At 44.4% G+C, this 24,163-nt stretch overlaps 1 protein-coding gene across 1 annotated transcript in view; it reads right to left on the reverse strand.

The window, feature by feature from the left end:
- The window catches only part of ATP10A (ATPase phospholipid transporting 10A (putative)), a 142,458-nt gene that overhangs the window by 68,141 nt on the left and 50,154 nt on the right, over nucleotides 1-24,163 (reverse strand). Inside the window, exon 2 of the mRNA XM_040969940.1 lies at nucleotides 6,689-6,893. Coding sequence (XP_040825874.1) covers nucleotides 6,689-6,893 — 205 coding nt within the window. The remainder of the gene's footprint in view (nucleotides 1-6,688; nucleotides 6,894-24,163) is intronic.

Consider the following 24,163-nt stretch of genomic DNA (forward strand, 5'->3'; position numbering starts at 1 on the left):
GGCCTTCACTCACAAATGAAAGGGCTTGCTTTTAGCTGGTGACAGGTGGCGCTGCTGTAATCAGTGGTGACAGGTAAGGAAGCAGGCTTTGGTCCAGTTCCTACCAGAGGCAACCCTGGTGGACACACCCAAGCACTTGTTCTCTGGAACCCGAGGACTCAGAAACTTTTTGCTGGCAAAGACCCTGAAGTTTCTTGGCCTTTGGTATCAGGAATGGGGAATACATAAGGCATTCAGACATAGACAAACTAAAAGAGTCTTGTTTTTTGTTTTTTTTTCCTCGGAATAATTCCATGTAGACCTAGTAAGTCCCTGCCCCAGCACAGGGGCTATTCATCAGTAATTATGAGAAAACGTTAAAATAATTTCAACATCAAGTCCAATTTAGGTGGCATGAAATATAGCTCTGCTGGCACCCTGAGTAGGGCAGCAAATTTTGAAAGATTTATTCTCTTACTTATTTGAAAGGCAGAATTAGGAGGGAGGGAGAGAGGAGAAAGAGAGAGAATGAATCTTCCATCTATTGATTTACTCCCTAAAGCGAACTTTATTTTTCTAAGTTGCTGCTTTCCTCAGAAGGTCGGTCCCCTCTCAGGTCTGGGTAACTTTACTATCACTACGCAAACACGAATGTGGCCATGTATCCCCTTCCATTTCTCTTACTGCTGGAGGAGTCAAACTCTACAACGCACAGTTACTGAACTGAGAACCAAAACACAACCTTCCATCTGAGATGCACGCGCACACTGACAGCGCTGGAGGACTTCCCCAGGAACTCGGGGTGAAATGAGGAAAGAGACTCCTACAAACTGAGACACAGAGTTGGGATAACAAAGAATTCAAAAGGCTGCAGAGACCAGGGAGTGGCGGGCAGTCTCCTGTTGTATTCTGTGGACACAGAGAAGTTTCCTCTTGGTGGACATTCTGCTCGTAAAACAAGACCAAGGGAAATAACAGCAGGCCCAGGCCCTTCATCAAGGGGAGAGAGAGTTCCAGAGGCCGTCACACAGGGGTTACAAATGCCTGATGCCTGCAGTGCTGTTAACAATGACCCTGAAGACCCCAGGTCCCTCAGAACAGTTTCATGCAGGTCAACCTGCTTCTAGAACAGTGTAGTCTTAGCTCAGGAAAAAAAAAATATCTTCTGACCAACAGATAACCTAACAAAGTGCAGTCAATTTTATTTCTGCTTTGGAACATATACACACTGCATACACATGTTTGCTCACATGTTCTCACACAGACACATCCATGAGTATACAGAATCTCACACTGGGAGAAGCTATGTGGCTGAGTGGTTAAGCCAGCTGTTTGCATCCCCTATAGGAGTGCCTGCGTTCACACAGCAGTTTTGCTTGTGATTCTAGTTTCCTGTTAGTACATTCCCTTGGAAGCTGCCAGTGGTGGCTCAAGCACTTAGGTATCTACCACCCATGGGTGAGATTTGAATTGTGTTCTGGCTGCCAGCTTCATCCTAGCCCAGATTCAGGCATTGTGTGTGTATAGAGAACAAATCACTGGGTAAAAGCTCTTTCTGCTTCTCAGATAAAGAAGAAAGATGAACAGAACAAAATATTTTTCCTAATTCAACTTCATTTAATAAAGATGAAACTTGGTTAAGTCCCTCTGCTTCTTTTTTTAAAAGAAAATATAGTTAAAGAGAATAACAGTGTATCCCATTGCATACTAACAAATTGAATAAAAATCTTTTATTGCTTTAGTTTTCTTTGTTTCCCCTGGAATAAAAAATAGCCACTGCTAGCCATACCAGAAGAGTGAGGTTAAATGTATACAATGAAATCTAAAGTATAGATATAATAAAATCTCTTTGGAAAGGATGTCAGTTTAGTTTAATTTTATCAACTTTGTGGCATTCTTTCTCCTTGAGATCAGAGTGCTTTATTCTGTGTGACGAATGGGCAGACCACAGACTCAGAACAGAATCAATGGCAAGGCCACCAGAATTAGAACCAAACAAATCTTCGTACAATCTAACTTCCAGTTCCCATGAGGTAAACATGATGGATATTATAAAACCAGGGTCACATCCCAAAACCATAGCACATACACAACTGGATTTAAACAAAGTTGTGGTTTTGCTAAAAGATTTTTATGTCTTTTCCGCTCCCTATTTAACATCCGTACAGAGAACTGTGCTTGCTAAACTGAGAATGAAAACACCCAAGAGCAGAGAGGCCTACTGTAAAGGCCTACTATTGACCAGTCCAATTAATGCATCCTGAACCAAGTGCCTTTGTTTTATACACAGATGATAGATTATATTGCTTTTGGTTCTATTTTAACACAGAGAATACAACTAAATTCAATTACTCACAACCTGGAAAGTTCAATGCAAAAGAAACTTTGGTACAAGAACCACTTGGCAAGCTGTACTTTCCCATGTCTAATTTCCCTGTTGGTAGAAATAATTTTGGAAGAATGTGTAGGTAGAACTAGAAAAAAAAAAGTCTCCTGCATATTTAAAATGTTAAAGTTAGTTTTCTAAGCCCCTTGAGTTCTGAAAAAGTAATTCTGGGCTCAGCAAGAAGACCACTCTTAGGGATTTGGTGACGAAGTGGAGGTAAAACCATGTCGTTGAGAATCAGAGCGGGGCTGGATATTAAGTATGCATGATCAATGCTCCCACTGGAAGTCTGAAAGCATGGATAATATTGAGACCTATACACCATGGGTTTCTCCCTGTACCTAGGAAGTGCCTGGTTTATAAGTGAGTACAGCACTGAGATCCATAACAGTAAAGCAGAAGGCCCACATAAATGCAGTGCAGTGAAAGATAGATCCACGTGAGCCCTTCTCCTCTCCTGTCGTCCATGGGAACACTGTCCAGTGCCGTGCCTGCCACTCATCAGTGAAAGTGAGACTGTGCAGAAGGAAGGCAACTTTGAGAGTAGTGCTCCTTAACCTTCACCTGCTCCAGAGGTTTCCATACGTGACTCCTCATCTCTCCTATCCAGAACACACACCAATATGCATGTATATCATGTCCAGGCGTGGAAACACACACACACACACACACACACACACACACACACACCTGGGAAGAGTTAGGGACAGCTTTTCCCGTAGGCTTAACAATTAGACAGTGCTACACATATGGCCTGTGCAATTGTGGGCAGTAATCCAACACATCCAGTTGAAAGACAGACTATTGGAACATACATCCTCAGGAAAGGCATCAACACAGAAGTCACCTGCACTGCTCTTCCCCGTAAGCTGGCCTGGCCTCTGGGTGTGCTCCCTCCAGCTCTTCCTGCTCCACTCACAACTCAAGTTTCGGTGTTCACCTGGCACGCCATGTCCTTAGTTCTGACTTATCATTACTCTTCCTACCCTCATTTACTTATTTGCACTCATCATATATGCAGTCATGGGAGGAAAAACGCTTTCTAATTTTTGATCAGTACACTACTTGAAGCACAATAGACACTCAGTTACTATCTATTGAATGTTTAAAAATTACAAAAATGAGTCTCTGAAAGACCAATTTTTATAGGGATCTAAGAATCCTTAATTCTGCAGAAATAACTGCAAGTATGAGCAGAGGCAAAGTGTCACTTCTGGCTGGGCTGTGGCACAGTGCCAGTGGCAGCCTGGAACAGGAAGCCCTGAACACGGGAAAGCCTCTTTGCCAACTAAACAGGTGACAAAACCCTCTTGCTGGCAACTCCACCCTGAGGGGCCCTCCCAGTTCTGATAGTTCTAATTTTTGTCTATAAAATGATGTGAGGGGAAGGCAGTTAGCTCAGCTACAGTTTTCCTAACTGTAGGTTGAATAAAACACATGCAGTATCTATACATGACAAACTATTAGTCATAAAAATAATAAAATTATGCTTAGTAAAGCAAGCCAAACTCAAAACACAAATATCATGTTTTGCTTTATTTGTAGCAGTTAATATACAGAGAGTATGAAAAATAATTAATATCTGTTATCCTACATAATTTGTTTCTTCTTTTGGTAACTTATTTTCTTGATTGTCATGCATTTTACTAAGCATTCTAAAATTAATTAAAAAAAACATTAATTAAAACATTCATTTTCCATATGACAGCATTTGGGAGCCCGAGCAACCTGCCCCTGCAGATTCTGGGATGCAGAAAGTAACAGTTGAAGTGACTGGGTGGGGCCATCCACATGGGAAATCTGGATTAAGTTTCTAGTTCCTAACTGTGGCCCAGCCCAGGCCTGGCCATTGCAGGCCACTGGGAAAGTGAACCAGCAGACTGGCAGAGGGCAGATTCTCCCACCATCTTTATCTATCTCTGCTTATAAAAATAAGCTCCTGGCTCCTCATCTTGGCTTTGGATCAGTTCTAGCACTCTCAAGTTGAGGTACATTAAGTCCAGCAGAGCAACCGCTCAGTAGCTTTTCCTTGGCATCATAAGCCCTGAGTAGGGAGAGCCTAACTATCTCAGACCCAGGAGTGTGGCTTTCCCTGTCCCTTGTGCCAGCTCTTTTATTCTTCAGAGTACCGGTACTTCTCACCATCCAATCTCCCAAACAGAGTTCTTTATGTCAAGCTTGCCCTAACTGAATCATACGTGTTCTGTGCTATTACACCTTGGTGGATACTCCTAGTTCCTGCACCAACGCCAAGGTAATTTTTGATTTGAGTGTTTCTGGGAACCACCACTTCCGGCTGATCATGCATGAGCTGAAAAATTACTGCAATGTCCTTGACACAAATAAACATATAAGAGCACTGTCACTTCTTCCCCTGTCTGAGACTAGCTAACCTTGTATCATGAAGAACACACTTAAATACAGAATACATAAGTGTTCCTGGCATTCTCACGCTGCAATTAGAATCTTGATTTTTCAATTCTTGGTCAACAAAAAGGAGGAGATGTACTGTCTTTCTTTTCTTGGGCATAGTTCAGAAGTTGAAAAAGTTAAACAGTGAGGATATAAAACCAGGAAGTTAACTCTTGATAACTGACCACTTGTGGTTTTGCACTTTCCAAACATCCCAGGCGTGGACAGGCTGGTCTGCAGTCTTTAGGGTTTTCTGTATTTTCTACCGTGGGGTTTTGCTAGCTAGTCACAAATGCATGTTGACTCTCAGGGCCATCATTCCCTGTACACACAGGCACTCCACCAGGAGAATGACACTGTACGGTTGCAGCCCATGGTCTTCCCTAACTCCCTACTGAGATCATGAGAACTGGTAATATGACACTGCCCCATTACAGATTTCAGTGTTAGTTTTTTTGCCCTAGCTGCTTTGGGTCCTTGAGATGGGGTAGATCTAAAGGTGATGCCTGGGAGTGTGGATAAATTATTCCCCAAAGCTATTTAAGACAATGGATGCACACACACATGGGTGAGGCAGCATGTGGGGCTCATATTCATAGCCAATTTTCTTGATCTGGGATCATGTCATTCCACTAAAAAATACAGGTATACTAATACCAATTTTTATGTATGCTTTGCATTCCTGAAAGAGATTTAAGACAGCTTCTCCAAATACACTTAACACAAAAGTTGGGGCAAAAGTAAAATAAATGAGGAAGTTAGGATGGATATGAGGAGCTAGAATGGTAAGTCAGAGGCTTGTCACATGGTGACAGAGTTGTAGCAAGGGGAATGAAACTCCCACCAATCAAGGCAGGCAGGGCATCCCACCCAGTCCAGGACCTGTTCTAGTCTTCTGCAAGGGTGCTCAGACAACTGCAAGGCTGCCTGGACATGTCGTGGGTTAATGGCAGGGATGATAGTCCCAGACAGTGCTAACCAAGCTGCATATCAAAGCCAAGTGCTGCACAGAGCTGATGGATCCCAAGGCCTTACACAACTTTCTCCTGGAGGAGATCCAGCTGTGTGGGGGCTGGGCACTGATCTTACCCGCACAGCACACAGAGAATTCTCAATGGTGTTCTCCCTGTAATTGCAGGAACCAAGCCCTTAAACCTCTTCTTTAAGTATGTATCAATACCAGCTGACAGCCAAACCCTCAAGGCATGATTCAGATAGGCAACCTAAGAGATGCCAACCAAATCCATATCTCTCTAGAAGCTGGGTGGCCTGACGGGTCAGGCCACTGATTTTTATCTGTCATTAGCACAGTGTGCCCTCTGTGGTTCTAGAGAGGGGCAGCCATTTCTCACCTCTGCACAGATGGAAGGTAAAGAGCCCTGGCAGAGTTTATATCTTTTTGCAACAAGTGTTACATGGAAGTGCAGTGGTCAGGTCTGACTACCTTTCCTACTCTTCACCCCTGGCCGTGTTGTTGTAGCTGGAGAGCATCTAAGACATAATGCAGTTACTGAAGACCTAATGTGAGCCCAGAAATTCCCTTGAAGAGAAAACCTTCCTGAACTGCATGCTGGGAGCAGGCAGGCATTATTTCTGCTACACTGCCATTCAGCGAAATAGCACAGTAGCTCATAATGTCCTAACTTTGCAGTTGCTCCAAACACTTTGCTGAGAAATTCAGCGTAGATGGTGGAAATCAAAATCAGAAACAGTGAGTGCTGCTCATCACGGACCAGGCTGATCACGCCCTTGTGTAGACTATGGCTTTTCTTAGACCCTTAGATCTCTCTACTAGGAAAAGTAGCCTGGCCTGACCCAGGGGTACATGCAGGGGCCCTGATGCTCAAGGAGCCTGGGAGAGCATCCATGATCTGAGATGCTTCTGATACCTTGGCAAGTCGGGTCACTTACAAGTTCTGAGAAGCCACGAACCACCTGCCGCCGCTTCAGATTGGTCTCTCCATCCAGGTTGGCAGTCTCAATGTGGCACAGCCCATCCGGGTCACTGGAGGAGAGTAACAGAATGTCCGCAGGGATGATCTCGTTGCAGCGAAGTTGCACAAAGTCTCCCACACGGAGTTCTTTCCAAAATCGGTTCACGTACTTTTTTTCTTCCCTGGTAAAGAAGAGCTTGGTTAACAAAACTGGCAAAAGCTTGGTTGTGGCTGGCATTTGGGGGCTAGCAGATACAAGTTAGCAAGTACATGGAGCTCCTTTAGTAATTGTTTTTACTCTTCTTGAAAGCTGCCATGATTAGAAACTTGTATTAAGAGTAGGTTCAACAGCTCAGTTGCCTAATCTCTGCCTGCAAGCACAGCATCCCATTTGGGTACCAGTGCATGTCCTGGCTGCTCCAGTTCCCATCCAGCTCTCTGAGGATGGCCTGGGAAAGCAGTGGAGTACGGCCCAAAGCCTTGGAACCCTGCACCAATGTGGGAGACCTGGAAGAAGCTCCTGGTTCCTGGCTCCGGATCAGCTCAGCCCTGGCCCTTACAGCCATTTGGGGAGTGAACCAGGAGATAAAAGACATTTCTTTCTGTGTCTTCTTCTCTCTGTAAATCTGTTTTTTCAATAAAAAAAATCTTTTAAAACGTTGCATTAAAAAATCCATGAAAGTCTTATATAGCTTGATTTGTTTTTGAATGTCCAGGATAGGCAAATCTATAGACAGAAAAATAAATTTAGAGCTAGGAAGAGAGGATATGGCTAGGGGTTTCAATCTAGAGTGATGAAAGTTTTGAAAATGGATAGCATTGAGGGCTGCACAGTATTGTGGGTGCACTACATACCACTGAATTGTTCATTCAGGAATAGGTACAATGACCACTGCTAAGTATTTAACACAAAGAGCTGAGCGTCAAAACTCTGACAGGCACTTGTAAACCAGTGTTCTTCATAGCATTAACCAAAACAGCTTCAAGGTGAAAGGCACCCAAGCGTCACCAACAGATGAATGGACAAACAAAATGCAACATTATGTATAATACCTTGCAGCATTTGATATTCAGTCATACAAAGGAATTCTGTGATATTTATGGACCCTGGAGACATTGTGCCAAATGAAATAGGCTGTTCACAGAAGCACAGATATTGTTTGATTCCACTTACATGAGGTAGCTTGAATAGGTAAATAATTCATAGAGACAGAGAGTAGATTAGAAGGTTATTGGGAGGCAGGGGAGGGAGAACGGGGAGTTATGATTTGATGCATATGGAGTTACTGTCTCGGATGATGGAAGGGTTCTGGAAATATAAGGTGGAGAAAGTTATAAGACCGAGTGGTACCACTGAACCGTATGCTTAACAGTGGTTAAAATGGCAAACTTATGTTATGTCCATTTAATCAGAGGGAAAAATACCATTAAAACACTTATAAGAATAAGTTAAATCGGTATTGTGTTCAGTATTACGACTTAGGTATGTTAACTCCTGAGCACAGATTCCAAACGCTTGTGTTACCAGTGGATTTTCTCCTAGTTTCCTAGAAGATGCACATTTGTGTATGTGTATACTTATGTAGCTGTCCATCTGTCTGCCTATCTATCTACATGTATGGCATTAACATCACCCTTCAAAACCTGTATCTGTTATCAGTCATTCCCCTATGGGAAACCACTTAAATTCCAACAAGTTAGCAAGTGACTTGGCAGTGAGGAACCCAGGCCTGTAGTTCGTGATTGCTGCTCTGCCTTTGAGCAAATCAACTTATTGTCCTCTTTTGTACAACAGAGCAGACAGGAGATGCATCCATCCTCAGTGCATGCAAGATGGAGCAGACAACACAGACTAGGTGCTGAGCTGCACAACCAGCTTCCACACCCACTAGGTATTACCACACATATTTAGATTAAAGCCGTATTTACGGATTTCTCCAGATGTTTTTAAACCCTAGAAAATATGACAATCTTATAAACTCCATTTTTAAGAAGCCCTGAAGGCAGTTTTTGACCATCTTTAAATTAGTGGAGTAACGTAATTTATCTTAACATGACATGTATGCAAAAATCACGTTGAGAAATCCTCTGATACTGTTGAGGAAAAGAGCAGTAAAACACACTTTCCATTAACCATCTCCCCCATGCCGCCATAAAATTTCACTCCTATCCTAAGTTCCTTGACAGACAGAAAGCAGTCAGCAAGTTGGGTCTTGGGCAGATAAGATGAACTCCTGAGATTTGACTGGGAATTCCAAAGGGTTTAGTGAGCTAGGAAACCACTCAGCAATGTTTCTACCTCTATTTTATTCCAGAATGCGAATCTCAAGGAACCTCTGAAAAGCGGAAGGGCTGTTGGCCACCACTGCTCCAGAAGTAGCTCTAGCCCCTTTATGCCTTTATTTTTTCATACTCATGGAGCTCAAGATCCACAACCAATAGACAGAGGATAGATCTGAAACTGCAGGGAGAAAAAAGATAGTTCAAATATTCAGTTCTATATATTCAAAACTAATGTATGTGAGCTACAACCCTGGAGTTCGTAGGACCAAGGACTTGAATGTAGCTACAAAGGCAATGGTTTGAGCCAACCTAACACTCCCTGAAACATGTTTCAAAACTACTTCACGACCTGGGCTCAGCCCCCCTGCCTGTCGGCCAATGGACCCACCGTGGTTATCCCATGGAAATTCCAGGCCTACTGGTCAGCACAAAAGCTTGGCCCATCAGATTCCAAGCATATGGTGAGCTGACTCTGAGATACTCAAGTGTTAGTGAGCAACAGGTGTTTGGTACAGAGGGTAGGATGGCATTGTCCTGAATGAGAGTGCCTGGGATTGGGTCCTGACTCTGCTCTCAATGCCAGCTTTCTGCTAACATTCACCATGAGAGGTAGCAGGGACAGTGCAAGCACCAGTGCCATGAGGCAACCACAGGGGAGACACAGCTTGAGTCCCCATTTTCTGTTTCCAATCCTGGCTGTTAAGTACATTTGGGGAATGAGCCGGTGGATGGCAGATCTCTCTGTCTCTGACAAATTCTCTCTGCCTCTGAAATAAATGGAGAAGTGGTGTTGATTACCTGCTTCCTTGCTTGCTGCCAAATGGGCTGACTGTTTCCTAGTACACAAGCAGACAGCCTTGATGTCTGACAGATTAAAAAATTCTAACCACATTCCTATTTCCTTTTCCAAAAAGCAGACCTTGACTCTGTAAGATTAGCATTTTTAGCCTTTTTTTTTCCTTCTCATGGCCATTTATTGGGTTCCAAGAGAAAGTACAAAGCCGTTTGAAAGCGCCTGCCTTTCTAGAGAAAGTTTCCAAAGATAAGTCCTGGGTCCCTCACAGGGGAGGGCTGAGTTTGCCCAGCAATCAGTGAAACAGTTGGATTGCCTTGAGACTCCCAGGAAACATGTGCTCCCAGACTTTCCCCCCTCCCCAGGACAGCCAGGAAGGGGAGGGGAAGAAAAGACACAGCCCCTGGGCCCTGGGGCACTAAGTTGTTTACCCTAACCACATTCCTTTTATAAATCTCATCCCAAACAAGGCTGGCTTCCATCTGCTTCGTGATCACAAAGCACTAGCCCCACCTGGACATGTGTTTAGAGCAGTAAGTGCAAAGCAGAATTTCCCCAAAGCCTCCACAAGGGGTCAAGCAATGGGGGTGCTGGGTGGAGGCCCCAAGTGACAGAGGCCATGGAAAGTGACAGGAGTAGAGATTAGGGCCACTCTAGGAGACCCTGGTTCCTGCGAAGAAACTCTGAAGAAATTTTGTAAGCAGTGAGAATTCCTGCTGAATTGGACCCTGGGGAACCCAGACCTGGACATCACTTATGGAAGAGCAGCACAAGGGATTCTCCTTACTACATCTAAATCCAAAGAAAGATAATTCATCAAAACTCAGGATCTTTCGGCCTGGTTTACACTAACTCTAGTATATCCTGATCTACTATGTTTCTGCTATTACTTTTTATTCTTTCACTAATCAATTTAGGTATCTTTGTATTGGAGGGTATAATATTTATTTGTTATTCTGGATTTTCTAAATCATATAGCCACTCTGGAATTCGCATGCTGAAGTCCTACCTCTCAGAGCTTGAGACATGACTGTCTTTGGAGAGAAGACAGTTATTTAGGGTAATGGGGCCAGAGGGGTGGACTCTAATCCGATATGACTGGCATCCTTGCAAGAAGAGGAAGACACACCAGAGTTGTTCTTACACACACAGGATGGGCCATGAGAGTACCCAATACAGAGGTGGCCAAGGAGAGAGGCTCAGAAGGAGCAAATCCTACCAATGCCTTGATTGCAGATTTCCAACATCCAAGTTGCTGCATGGTAGGTGGTGTTCCAATGCACAACTGGAAAAGTCCCCAGGGCTTCCCTGTGAATGCTTCGCTCTAAGCCTACCTATCTCTGAGAGCCACAATTCTCATTACATGTATATAGGCTGCATTTTCTTGCATTAACAAAACATAAAACAATCCCCGTCATCAATACTACAAGTGCATTTATAGCAATTTTAGAAAGTGCATCTAGCTAGTTTGATATTCATGATATTCCTCATGATATTCCTTCCAAGGATAGGGGTTAACCCTGTGGCAGTGAGGTGATGAAACGGTCCAAACCTCCCACTTCTGGCTAGCAGGCCCAGATGAAGCACCCTGAGTGAGGTGGGCCTGCCAGAGTGCATCGAACCAAGAGTGCCTATCTACAGTCTATGAGCTGATCCAAAGGGAGACTGTCCAGGGAGCTGAGCCCTCTACGTCTTAGGATGAACACCAGTCAGGGAAGTGTAAGAGGGCAAGATTGTGCCAGGTGACCAGAGTCAGAGGGTGCAACCCCTATCAACAATCAGCAAGAGAATGGGGTATCTCAGTCTTAGCTCCATTTTAATTACTACAACAGAATACCACAGACAGGGCGACTTACAATAACAATGATTGATTCAGCTCATCTTTCTGGAGCGGAGGCTGGGAGGTGCAAGGTCAAGAGTTTGCATCTGGTGAGGGCCTTCATGTTGGTGAATACTCTGCGAAAGCCCCAAGGCGGTATAAGGGTATCATGTGGCAAGAGGGGTATATGCAAGAGACAGAGCCAAACTGGTTCTTACAACAGACCTACTCTTGAGATAACTTATGAATCCATGAATGAATGAAACCTTTCATGAGCACAACAGTCCTAATCACCTCTTAAGACCTCACAATTCAGATTAAATTACAACATGAGCTCTAAGGGTCATGCAAGCCACAGCCCAGACTTTCCTGCACCAAGAGCTGAGGTCTTCAAGGGTTCAAAGAGCTTAGAAGACCTCGAGCCTTCAGCCCTGGCCAGATCCTTGACTTCAGTCAGGTGAGTCCCTGAGCAGAGGACCCAGCTAACCTGTTCTCAGACTTCTGACTCACAGAAACCATGGGAGAGGACCTGTGGCGAACGTTTTCCTGCTGCGTTTGCAGTGAGCCATCACCCAGCAACAGCAGAGGAGTACGCATTATTTCCACTTCTTGCGTGCCTGCACCAGATTCTCCCACTACCAGCTGTGTTTTCTTGACTATCCCAGCAAATGAGAAATGACCTTGGCTCTGAGTTTTACAACATCCACATCTGAGAAGAGACTCCTCCACAAGAAAAGACTGCATAGCATGCATACTTAGCATCCAAATGGGTCTCTCCCCACAAGGTTACATTCAGAGGGCTTCAGTGCAACAAAAAAATGAAAACTCTGAAAATGTATCGTTTCTGGACACCAGCTGTTTTGTAGATGCCTGTAGGGCACATGGTGATTCCCATGACATGACAACTAGCTCTTCCCAACAACAAACAGTCCCTGCTCCATGCATCTGTCAGTGATGATCCAAGAATTCATAGGGCATTAGTGGAAAAGTTACAGTATTTCTGAGCTCCCCCACAAGAAAAACAAATACAATGAAAGATACTGTGAAGAAACAGCTTGTTTGAAAGAGCTAAAGACCCAGGCATGGTGAGTATTTCCTAGAAACACCAAATGGCCACCTTCCCTCCAAACTTGCAGTGGCCAGTCCAACCCTGTCACCCAGCAGCGGATGCGTCTTTGACAGTCACTTCAGCTTTCAGTCTCTGTGTGCTCAGGGGCCAGGTCATTGGCTATATGCTTTCAAAGTCTGTTCACGGGATATGGTGAAGCTTCTGAGATTACTATTCACCTTTTCTAGGGAAATTTGCTTACATTTTATAATCAGCCGCATTGAGCCTTCCAGTTTTTATCTGAACCTTGCTTGTACAAAACAGAACACTGCAAGAGTGAAAGGATAAGGAAATTTTATAATTACAATGATCAGAGGTGTTAAAGGACAGTCAGTAAGAACAGAGAACAAATTAGTATCTTAAATTCACCATTTTAGGGCATGAGTTTCTACTGAACTCGACTATTTCCTAGTGCTAGTTTTGTGCCCAAGGTTATTAAGTAAGTAATTTCCCAAGGGGTGATGGCTGACCTATGGAATTTGAAGGAATTGCCTTAAGTAACCGAATAGCAGGCTTTTGGCTGGGAAACTGCTCTAACTCTTTTGTAGTTTTTCATTACCATGGGAGTTAAGGACTACTGCTCAGAAATGTGTTGTGAATGCTTTATGTCTCCAAACATACCCCAAAACCACGCTGTTCAAGTATGACGACCACTTCCGGTGACATATAAAATTGATTTCCCACATCCAAACTTTATGAACTTGAAGAAAAGAAGAAAAAAATCTTCAAAAAATGAGAGAACTGCAACTTTCAACTTTCACTCATTGTTTTAGAGTAGATTTACATTTGTATCACTTAGCTGCAATCTTTCCTGACAAGTTAACAAAATGTGTCTTAAGGTGGAGGCATATTCCAGCTTCACCCACTAACAGCTAACACTCCTGCAGACCCATTCCCACTTCACATATGGAAACAGTCATGGCAACCATTTGGACAATTTTACCAAGACTGTCCATCCCAGCCTGTGTTCATTTCACATGCAAAAGTCTTCCTGGTCTCAATGGAAAGATGCCGGAGGAGGAAGCTTCCTGGTTTCTGATTCCACCCAGAGCAAGCAGGTCCCTTGATAATGTGGTGGAATGACCACTCAAGTGTAGTGACACCGCCGTCAACACAGAGCAGTGGTGAGCATCTGCAGTGGCATCTCCCACACTTGGGACAATGTCTGAGTTACCAGAGAAGCACAGAAGCATCCGCCGTGCCTCCCAGCCACCCTCGGCCAGAGAAGCTTAGGAGATGAATGAGAAGTTTTCAGTGTTTTCACCACACACCCACGTTTGGTTCTCTCACCCTTAGACTAACAGCTTTACATGGCCTCACACTGCTGCATACTTTGGCATGTTCCTAAAATACCAGGGTTAATGGAACTGCAGCTGACCCGAACAGCCACTCCTGGGGCCCCTTCCCACCAGGCCATAATGCATCTCTCTCTCTCTCTCTCTCTCTCACACACACACACACACACACACACTCAGCTTTAGGGACAGGGATAGAATGGGGCTCACAGGAAGGGCCCAGCTCACTGCCACTCCATCCCTTGTTTTCTCTCCCCTTTTGTTCATCCCTCCTCCAAGCAAAAACAACCAAAAAGAGATGCATCTTAGGTTAAGATGGGCAGACAAGTACAGGAAAAAGACTGGAGATGAAGGTTTTTTTAAGGCTGAGCATTAAAATTTATTAAGAACAATTTACAAGCTGAGACGACAAGCCATTGTTTGGATTAGGCTACCAGGATGACTTCCTAGAAAAGGAGGCCTTTGAACTTGAGGATGAGAAGAATTTTGGCCTAATCCAAATTCTACCCTACCCGAAAGAGACGACCTAAACTGAATAACAGAATTGATTTGTAATAGGACTGTGAGGATGTGTCCAAATAGATGATAAAACCAAATCAAAGGCAAGCATATCGTCGTGACTTTGAAACCAAGGGGAAAGCCTGGTAGGGAAGTTTGACTGCATCAGGTTGGTGAACAGACAGCGTGGAAGGTCCATGCCAGTGCTGGAATGCAAGACCCCAACAACCTCAACCAGGAACACAGTCCGGTTTGTGAAAGGTCAGAGAATCCAACCATGAGAGACTCTGATTTCCACAAGCCAGCGGAACCATGCAGAGTAGACTAGTAGATGTCCATAGCTCCTGGGCACAGAGGTGATGGGAGCCATAGTCACTGAGAGCAGCAGGACAGAGAGTGAGGGGAGGAGAGCTGGGGCTGACAGTGCGTGAGGAAGCCAATCAGCAAAAGCACAAGGGAAGAAGGGGAGGGAAGGCTCACACCAAGGGGGAGGGAGAGGCCAGCAGGGAGGCTGGCACACAGTCCCAGGTAGGCGAATGCTGGTCCCAAAAGAGCAAGGTGAGTGCGGGCTCTGCTGTGCCCAGCCACTTCTCCAGGGCTTCCTGCCTTCCACTCTGACATTGGAGTGGACACCACTGGAGTCATGGAATATGCATGCTGGCCATAACCATTTCCAAAAATTGTCACATGAATATGGAAGGTCGCCCTTCCAGACATCCTGGAATTCATCTCCCTGGAGACTTGTTTCCCACTCATGTGCATTTTATATCCAGGTCACATCAGACTGTGGAGCCTTTGGGAAGCCAGAGCTGTCCAGAAGTCAATGCAAGGGGGTGACTCGAGGCCCGGAGCCAGGTCTTTTTATTGCCAAGGTCAGCAGGAGCTCTAGCTGCTAAATTTCTCTCAGTGTGGAGACATCATCATCACCTTACTAAGAATAGTTTACTGGAGGTGGGAGGGAGAGGGAGGAAGGCTGGGTAATGAGAACCAAACCAGAGTGACATGTGGAGACTCCAAATCACAATAGTCCATGGTGTATTTTAAGAACAAACAGAAGTGCTCAAAAGCTCCACAAACAAAGCAGAGATATACCTTACTCTGCATTACAGCACACAATGTATACATGAATCAGATCACACATTTGGTTTTTTCACCCTGAGACTACCTCACAACTTTATATGGTCATACCTTATTGCACATTTTGACATGCTGCTAAAACAAAATCTGCACTATTCACCATGTACATGTATAATTAACATCATAAATAAAAGAAAAAATAGTGCTTTTCAAAACAGAAAAGAAAATAAAAGCAGCTTCACATGAGGCTGCTCATTCAGGAACTGGGTATTACTCAGACCATTTCACTATACTCATCTCTTTTTGCTCAACACGATGCTCCCATTCACATACATAATAACTAACACAGATGTGCATGCCTCTAGGATCCACGGTGCCTGAGGGATAGTTCAGTTTTGAAGGCATATCTGGTGTTTAGCCTATAGGTTAGCCTCATGACACCTTTGTAAATGGCTAAGTATAAAAAAAATCTCTTCTTCCCACCCCCTTTTAAATTATGTTGCTAGAGACCAATGTGATGGTCTGAGAATAAAATATCCACTGTGCTTTAAATAGGATAGGAAAGCAGAGGGTTCCAGACTTATGCCCATGGTTGATAGACACAGAACAAAATTTAACTCAGCTGCCAAAACCCCCTGCCTATTTGCAAACAACCAGATGTGTCAAGGTCAGAAGTTACCATACTGCAGTTTTTGCTACAAACTGGGACATGCATCCCAAATGCATTTTAGCAGGTTAAGGGAGGAGCCTCATCATTTACTGAGACCACCTGTGGCCAGAATCAGCTAGGCTGTGGCTGCAGCAAAACACTGACTTACTCTGGCCTCTCACCTTAGGGACCTCCCTCTGGTCATCTTGGTGGGCAGGACAGTGGGCTTGACAGCTTTGCAACAACTTCTCAGCAGAAGCAGGGCACTCCTGACCCTTCCAAAAGTGAGGCTGAGGATGAAGAGGCTGGCTTTCCATAGGGCAGCTGGGCTGTGTCACAGCTCTTGTCCCCAGCCTTACTCACCAAATCCCTTCTGCAGGAAATGGTTACAAACACTACTAAACGGCTACTTTGAGTTTGGTCAGTAACTGGTGATGATGTCACACATATGGTCAGTGCTATCTTTTTTTTTTGCTGTTGTTTTATGACACCATTTAATAGGCATTGGGATCTCCCTTTCCCCCTCAGTGCTATTATTCAGGTTCACCACACCTCAGCACACACATGGTCTTACTCCAATAGACAGATGACTTAGTCACATTGAGGCAGGGTGCCGCAGGCTCCCATGCTCTCATGGGTTTCATACTCTCACAGATTTTCAGGCTGTCAATCTGCAAGCTCAGATCTGAACTCTCTCTACAGGTTCTCCTAGCAGAAGCTCTTCCATTCCTCCCCAGAACCCTCTGCAGCAGGTGCAAGTGCATGCACGTGCACACTCAAACCAGCCTCACAGCCTTTTGCTCCCAACTAGGACTTCATACCCACCAAGCTGGCATCAAACCATCTCCATGATCTCTCAATAATTGAGACTATGTTGGCTACTTGACTTCATCCTTATTTTTCTAAATGTTATGCATTATATTTTTCCTGCTATTGTTTTGGATCAAATGTTTGATATCAGCTAATTATATTAGAAATACTACAAATGAACAACAAGTTGTGGTTTGGAGTTAAAAGAGGAACAGGTACTTTGTTTAATTAGGCAAACAGTACACAGTAATTGGTTACCGCATTTCAAGGAAACAGCCCATGAATGGGTGCTACTTAAGTTTAATCACATAGGCCCAATTATAAATTCCACATATTTTATAGACACAGGAAAATTAATCCCTGTAGAAACAAAGCTCTTTTCCAAATATTCATGTTGTCTGATGGCAAAACATCTGAGTCAGTCAAGCAAATTCCAGCCACTGCTGTGCTAGATTTCTCAAACAAAACAGATCCAGGTAGTTGGGACAACAGGGATGCTTTGTGTCTTATAGATGAACACATTCATTTTCTTGTCCTCCAAATATCTCAAGGTCAAGCATGATCACATGTAAAATATCTAGAAAGACCCACAGAATATGTTTTCAAGAAAAAGAGGATAGCCCAGAGCAAATGGCCCAGTGACTAAATACTTTCCTTGCTCATGCCAGGATCCCATATCAGCAATATTTTTTAAGTATTAAAAAATAAAGCAGAGAAAAAGGCAACCTCTAGGCTGACAATCAACCACACTAAGGCCTTGCAAGCAAGGTTACATTGCAGGATTCCTTTGACCAACTAAGAGGAGAATAGGACAACATTATAATCAGCCAAGAGACAAGATGTGCAGCTGGGAAGTCCTACACAGGACACTCAGGGCTAAGGATCAAAGATCACAGGACAGTCTCTAATGCCAAGGTCTGATGCCTCGGGAATATCAAAACTCACAGGATAGACAAATAATGGGCATGTCTGTATATGTTAAGGGAGAGACAAAAATAATTTATAGAAGTTTGTAAAGACTTAACAAGGCTAAAATTACACCCTTTCCCCCCTCAATTTAATACACACTCATTTTACAGCAGGCAGAGAAGGGCAACACTTATTTAATGACACAGCAGTGACACAATAGCTGCAGGAGGTGCTCAGCATTGACACCTGCTATCAGAAAATCCTTCAGGAAGTATAGAGCACTTCCTGTGCACTGCAGGATGCTGAGCAGCAGCCCTGGCATCTGCATAGGGAAAGCCAGCAGTGGCCCCTGTTGCCACCAACTGTGACCACATATACAGCTCCAGACACTGCCAGATAACCCTGGAGGAATTTGCAAAGGTATCCTAGGGTGAAAGTTACTGGTTTAAAGCACCAAGAGCAAGCATTCTGCAGAATGGATGATTAGGCAAAGGATTACAGGACAATATATTTTAAGAGACAGGTAGGTGAGCGCTTAGGGCATGGCAAGTTCCACATCAGGACCCTGAGCCAAGTGTATTGCATAATTTCCACATTGTGTCCTCCTTTCACCATAAACTGAAACATGTGCTTTTCAGTGAGATGGGCCAACAGTGGTTCTGAAACAAAGACCAGAATTCAGAGGCAGCGAGAGAGGAGAGCTTGGGCTGGGGAGGATTTTCCAACGGCAAATACACCCAGAGCACACAGTGTCAGCCAAATGGCCAGTCTTCTCCTACAAGTGACACAGGCTATAAAGAATGTCCCAGATGTGTGTGGAAACATGTGCGCAAGGAGGGCTCCCTCACATGAACTAAGCTGAATGGAAACCACCAGATGCTTCGGGGTGAAGTCAGAAAGGCACTGCATGGTCCTGGCAGCACCTCCTCTGACATCGCTAGGGACTTTGCATCTTTAGAACAGGCAAAGGATGCTTAATTCTCGGCCTGAGTCACAGACACCCTGCACTCAAACTGCTACCATGCAACACAGATCAGAAATGAGTGAGTCCTTCCTAGCAAGTACACTAGTTTGTGACAGTAAAGTGACTCACCTAAGCTAAGCACAAGATCATTTATAATCTCCTTAACGAGCTTCAACATACAATTTTTTTTGACAAATCATCCTGGATATGGTGGGCTATTTTCAGAGCATCTGTAAACATCTGCAAATTCCTACTGCCTATTTAATTTTTTAAGAGACTTTTTTTTTCAGTTTAAGATTTACTTATTTGAAAGAGTTTCAAAGACAGAAGAGAAAGATCCATCTGCTGGATCACTCCCCCTATGGCTGCAAAGCCTGGGGGTGGGCCAGGATGAAGCCAGGGACCAGGAGCTTCTTGCAGATCTCCCACATGGATGGCGGGGGTGGGGGGTTGGGGGGGAAGCACTTAGGACATCTGCTGCTGCTTTCCCTGGGGCCATTAGAAGAGAACAGGGTCAAAAGTGGAGCAACCAGAACAAAAACAAGCCCTCATATGGATGCTTGCACTTTAGTGGCTTCACCTGTCTACCTGTTACATCATCACGCTGTCCCCTTGCTGCCAATTCACAAGGCCCTGTGCAAACACTGTTAGGGTCCCTAAGGTAATGTCTTGTTTGTTTATTCATTCGGTGCAAGACATGCTGGCAAAATGAGCAGGAAGTAATATTTCTAATGGTGATGTCCTATGTTTTCAATCATTTTCCTTAAAAGGCTTTTAGAAGTCCTATTTGTTCATCAGTATCTGAGAGCACCACTCTCTTCTCTCTGCAAGCAACAGGTAGCCTTCTCCTGGGCATGCAAGGTCAGACACTTCCTGGCTTTTCTTTCTGCATCTCCCCAACTCCCAGCTCACTGAGTTTGTGGCTTGGTGAATTTAACACTGATTTCCTCCTGGTTGTTTCTACTATACTAGTTTTTGCTGCCTTTTTGAAACCCACCTGCTAGTTTCCAAAATTTATTTTTATTTTAAAAGATCAGGAGAGAGATTTTTCACTTGCTTGTTCAATCCTCAAATGATTTCCCATAGCAAGGTAGCAAGGGCTGGGACAGGCCAGTGTCTAGAACCCAGAATTCAATCTGGGTTTCGCGCATGGGTGGCAAGAACACAAGCATCTGAGCCATCACTTGCTGCCTCCCAGGGTTCTATCTTAGCAGGAAGCTGCTGGATGGGAATCAGAACAAGGACTCAAACGCAGGGACTCTGATGTAGAAATGTGAGCATTACAAGGGCCTTTTAATTGTTGCTGTGCCAAATGCCAGTTTTATGAAAGCTTAAAAAAAAAACCCACTAATATCTTCTGGAAGCCTTTTTTTTAAATACAAAATTATCAGTAGTTTGTTCCTAAATGTTAGTTTGTCCTTATGGTAAACTTTTATTGAGTATTTTTTTCTGAGTAATTTATTGAGTGATTATTTTGAAATTTACATAAATTCAAATACGTCTAACCCTTTCAGACCTAGCTAAGGAAGCCCCCTGTGTAAATGGATCATAACTTTTGTTTTGCTTGCTTGGTTTATCTGGGTGTGGCAGAAGCAGAATTTTTTTTTTTTTACAATTATGCACATGTTTAAATCAACTAACAGTCACTTTTTAAAGTCACTGTCTAAGGGCCCAATGCCTTCCCTCCATTTGCACCAACAGTATAAAACAACTTCTACTCCTTTGAAGCTAAGTATCCTCTCTCACCTGGAAAATGCTCACCCACAACTTTATTTGTTTGGGGTTGTCTATTTGGTTCTAGCAACATATCCGTCCTTTTCCAAGTCAACATCACACTGGTTTGATTGTATGGCCTATCTGGTTGGTGCCACTCGTGGCCTGAGTGGTGAGTGTAATGTAACAAGGGTGTCCTCTCTCGGTGGAAGATGTCCTAAAGCTGGACCTTGACTTTGTATGTGGGGTATATGATGGTGTGGTGTGTGTGTGGTGGGTGATGCTATGCCCTGTTCTCTACAAGGCACCAATAAATCATGCACAGGTTCTTGCTGAAGCCTTGGCTCCCTCAAGTCGTGTGAAAAGTTGCTCTGTTTCTCTTTTCAAAAATGGATATACCAGGGCACTATAAACTTTACAGCTGTCTCCTCCAATTCTCAGAAAAACTTCCAGGTAAAAGTGTGCAACATACAGGTGCACTACTCTTGGGGAACTGGCACACCATAACACCCGGTCCTCTCTCCATGTGGCTGGCCATGACCTTCTGCTTTCTCGCAGCCTCCAGAAGATGCTACTCGCCTCATAGACGTCCTGAATCTGTTTTATTATTTTATTCCTAAACCTTGCATAGTTTCTGTTATTGACATCCCCCAACACACACACAAACACACTATTCCTCTTCTAAATGCTCACTGCTCTCTGAGATATAACAACAAGTGTTTCTGTGAGGGTCTTTGGTTCACACCAACTCACTCCCCTTACTTGGACTGGATGGCAGGTCCCTTCCTTGCAGACAGGGAAATCAACCTCGCAAGAGAGTAGAGCGCATGGATCTTCCTGCACATCGATTGGTAGACTGTCCCCCTGCTGGGGGGCAAGGGGAAGCAGCCCAAGGAGCCACAGTCCCCAGTCAGCCTGGCAGGCACCTACCTCTTAAGCACCCCATTCTCAACCTCTGCAGGCCCACGATTCTCCCAAGATGCTGTCCTCTGTGGGCCTCATCCCAGGGCTTCCCAAGGCTTGTCCTCCAAGTGTCTGGGACCCTCAGGTGGGGCTGAGGAGGGGAATGCACTAGTACTGCCCACTGACTTGCAATGGACCCATGGCTACTCGCCCCAGGGGGTGTAGCAGAAGGAGTGGAGGTTGGAGTCCAGACCACCATTTCCCCAGAGCTCTCTGTTCCTCTAAATGAAAAGTATAAGAGGTGTCACTGTCTGTAAAAGGCAAATTTATTTTCTCGCTAACATGGGCTTGGCAACTGGACTACCACACCCTGCAACCTTTCCCCGGGCTCCTCTCTGACCTCCAGCACCGCCCTGGATGCCAGCATTTTCCTACTACATCAAGCAGAAGTTCTGAGAACAATCGCTCTTCTGCACACAACCTTCTGGAACTCTCTCCCCGCAGTAACAGTGATTTATTTCTTGCCAACATCACTAAATCAGAACAGGCTACCAAGTACAGGTGGTAAAGGACCTTCAGTAAATCCTGCCTTGTGTCTGAGCATTTAGTCCCTGGAATCTACCACACACTACCGAATTCCAAAATTGTGATGCGATTTCTTTTGGGGCAGTTTGTGAGTCATTCACAGCTTGGGAGTCCTGTCTCAATTTTTCCTAGTAAAGCAATTAGGACAGTGACATCCTAGGCAAGCTGATTTTACTCACTAATATTCCAAAGATTTGCAAGAAAGCAAGCTAGAATTCAAGTCAAAGAAAAAAAACCTCTTCACTTTCACGGTAGGATAAAATACGATGAGAAGGGTCACCATTCCCTGCAGCCCATACACACACAGGACCTCACGAGGCCCCTGAAGAGTCAGCCTCCTACTTAGTCTGCGCAGTGTCCCCAGGAGGCAGTGCTATTTCCATTTTAAGGAGGAAGATGCCGAGGGTCGAAGGGAGTTGAATCACAGCTAGAGGTAGGGGAGCAAAATCACACAGAAGGAAGCTTATGCATTTCAATTTCAGATTGTTGCTGGGGATGGGGAGGAGGGATGCTGAGGATCAGCACTGCTGAATCCACAGGAGTTCTCAGCTGGCAGCCTGCCTGCTATCCCTCCCTCAGGGATGGCAGGCCAATCAGGATGCTGGACAATCAACACACTGCTGAGCAGAGGTGCAGGAATCTGAAGAGGAAGGTGCAGGAATTCCTTCGGCGTTTGCAATTTTGAATTTTTAATCTGATCATAAATAAGAATCATCTATGTATAGAGTACAATGTTACATTTTCATATCAGCATACACTGCAAGATGATTTTCTCAAGCTCTTTAATACCTCCACCACCCACCCTCCCACTGACTAATCTGCATTTATGATGAAAACACCTAAAAATTTCTGCTTGGCAATTCCAAAATATACAAGCACAGTGTCATTAACTATGGTCACCAGGTTGTAATCACTAAAAATCCCTCCAGTCTATTTGAAGGTCTCCAAGAGAGGAAAGTCCAGGATACCCAAGAAGCTCATTCATCCGTAAATGGGTTCACATGCATGACATGACTTCACATGATCACCAACACGGGCTTGGGGATGTGGTGGCTCACCGCTTATACACAGCCTCTCTGTGGAACCTGTAAAATGGACAAAAGCAGCACGAACCCAAGAGAACTTTCTTTTCCTGTCTGCAAGGTGCCAGATTTCCATCTGCTGAAACAGTCCAAGTGTCCAAGGTAAGAATGAAGTTGATGATCCTTCAACGCTGAACTGAAAACAGAGCCTGTAAGTCACGGAGGCAAAAGGGATTCAGCATTGTCCTTTCCTTTCTCATCAGAGATGCATGATGCCCCTGTCACACCAACCATAGATAAAGCAGCAGTGCTCAGAGCCACCCCAGCAGCCTGACCGACACACTTCTGCTTCTATGTAGAAGAAACGCTCCTAGCCTTCAGCCCCAACCCTATAAACCACGGGCTGAGCTGTACCACCTCAGGCAGGTAGCAGTTCTGAGATGAACCAAAATGCTGGTTCGCAAAGTTCCTCACTAAAAAGGCAGAACAAACAAGAGCTAAGTTAGACTAAATAGTATGAGCAGACTTCAGGCAGAAAAAAAATCCAATGCATCCAAGGTACACATGGCCCGAGAATGTCACTACAAACTAATCCCATCCAAATGCAGCCATTTATAATTTGGCTTCCCAAATTATGGGAACATGTAAACCTCAAAATCTTATGTTAATGATCTTTGGATCAAAGTTAATGGTTGCTGAAGCCTTGATACAATCATGGTTTCTGGAAGGTGACCCTAGCAGGACTCTTTAGGGCCACTGGAATTATGCTGCCGGAAGGCAGTTCCCAGTCTTACACAAACCCAGCTGTTCTCACTCTGCCTCCTGACTCTCCTCCTTTGCCCACATGATTCAGCCCCCACCTCCTTGACTAGATGCCAGACCAGCGGGTCATTTGATCTCAGACTGTGAAGCCCCAAAACTGCGAGGGAAAAGAAAGCTCTTTCTTTGCAAGCCAGCTCTTCTCAGGTACTTTAGTTGTAGGAGTGAAGAGGTGACTAAAATGCACAATTTATAAATTTACAGT

The sequence above is a fragment of the Ochotona curzoniae genome, unplaced genomic scaffold (assembly GCF_017591425.1).
Source record: "Ochotona curzoniae isolate NIBS_2020 unplaced genomic scaffold, NIBS_Ocur_1.0 scaffold_4701, whole genome shotgun sequence".
Lineage (NCBI taxonomy): Eukaryota > Metazoa > Chordata > Mammalia > Lagomorpha > Ochotonidae > Ochotona > Ochotona curzoniae.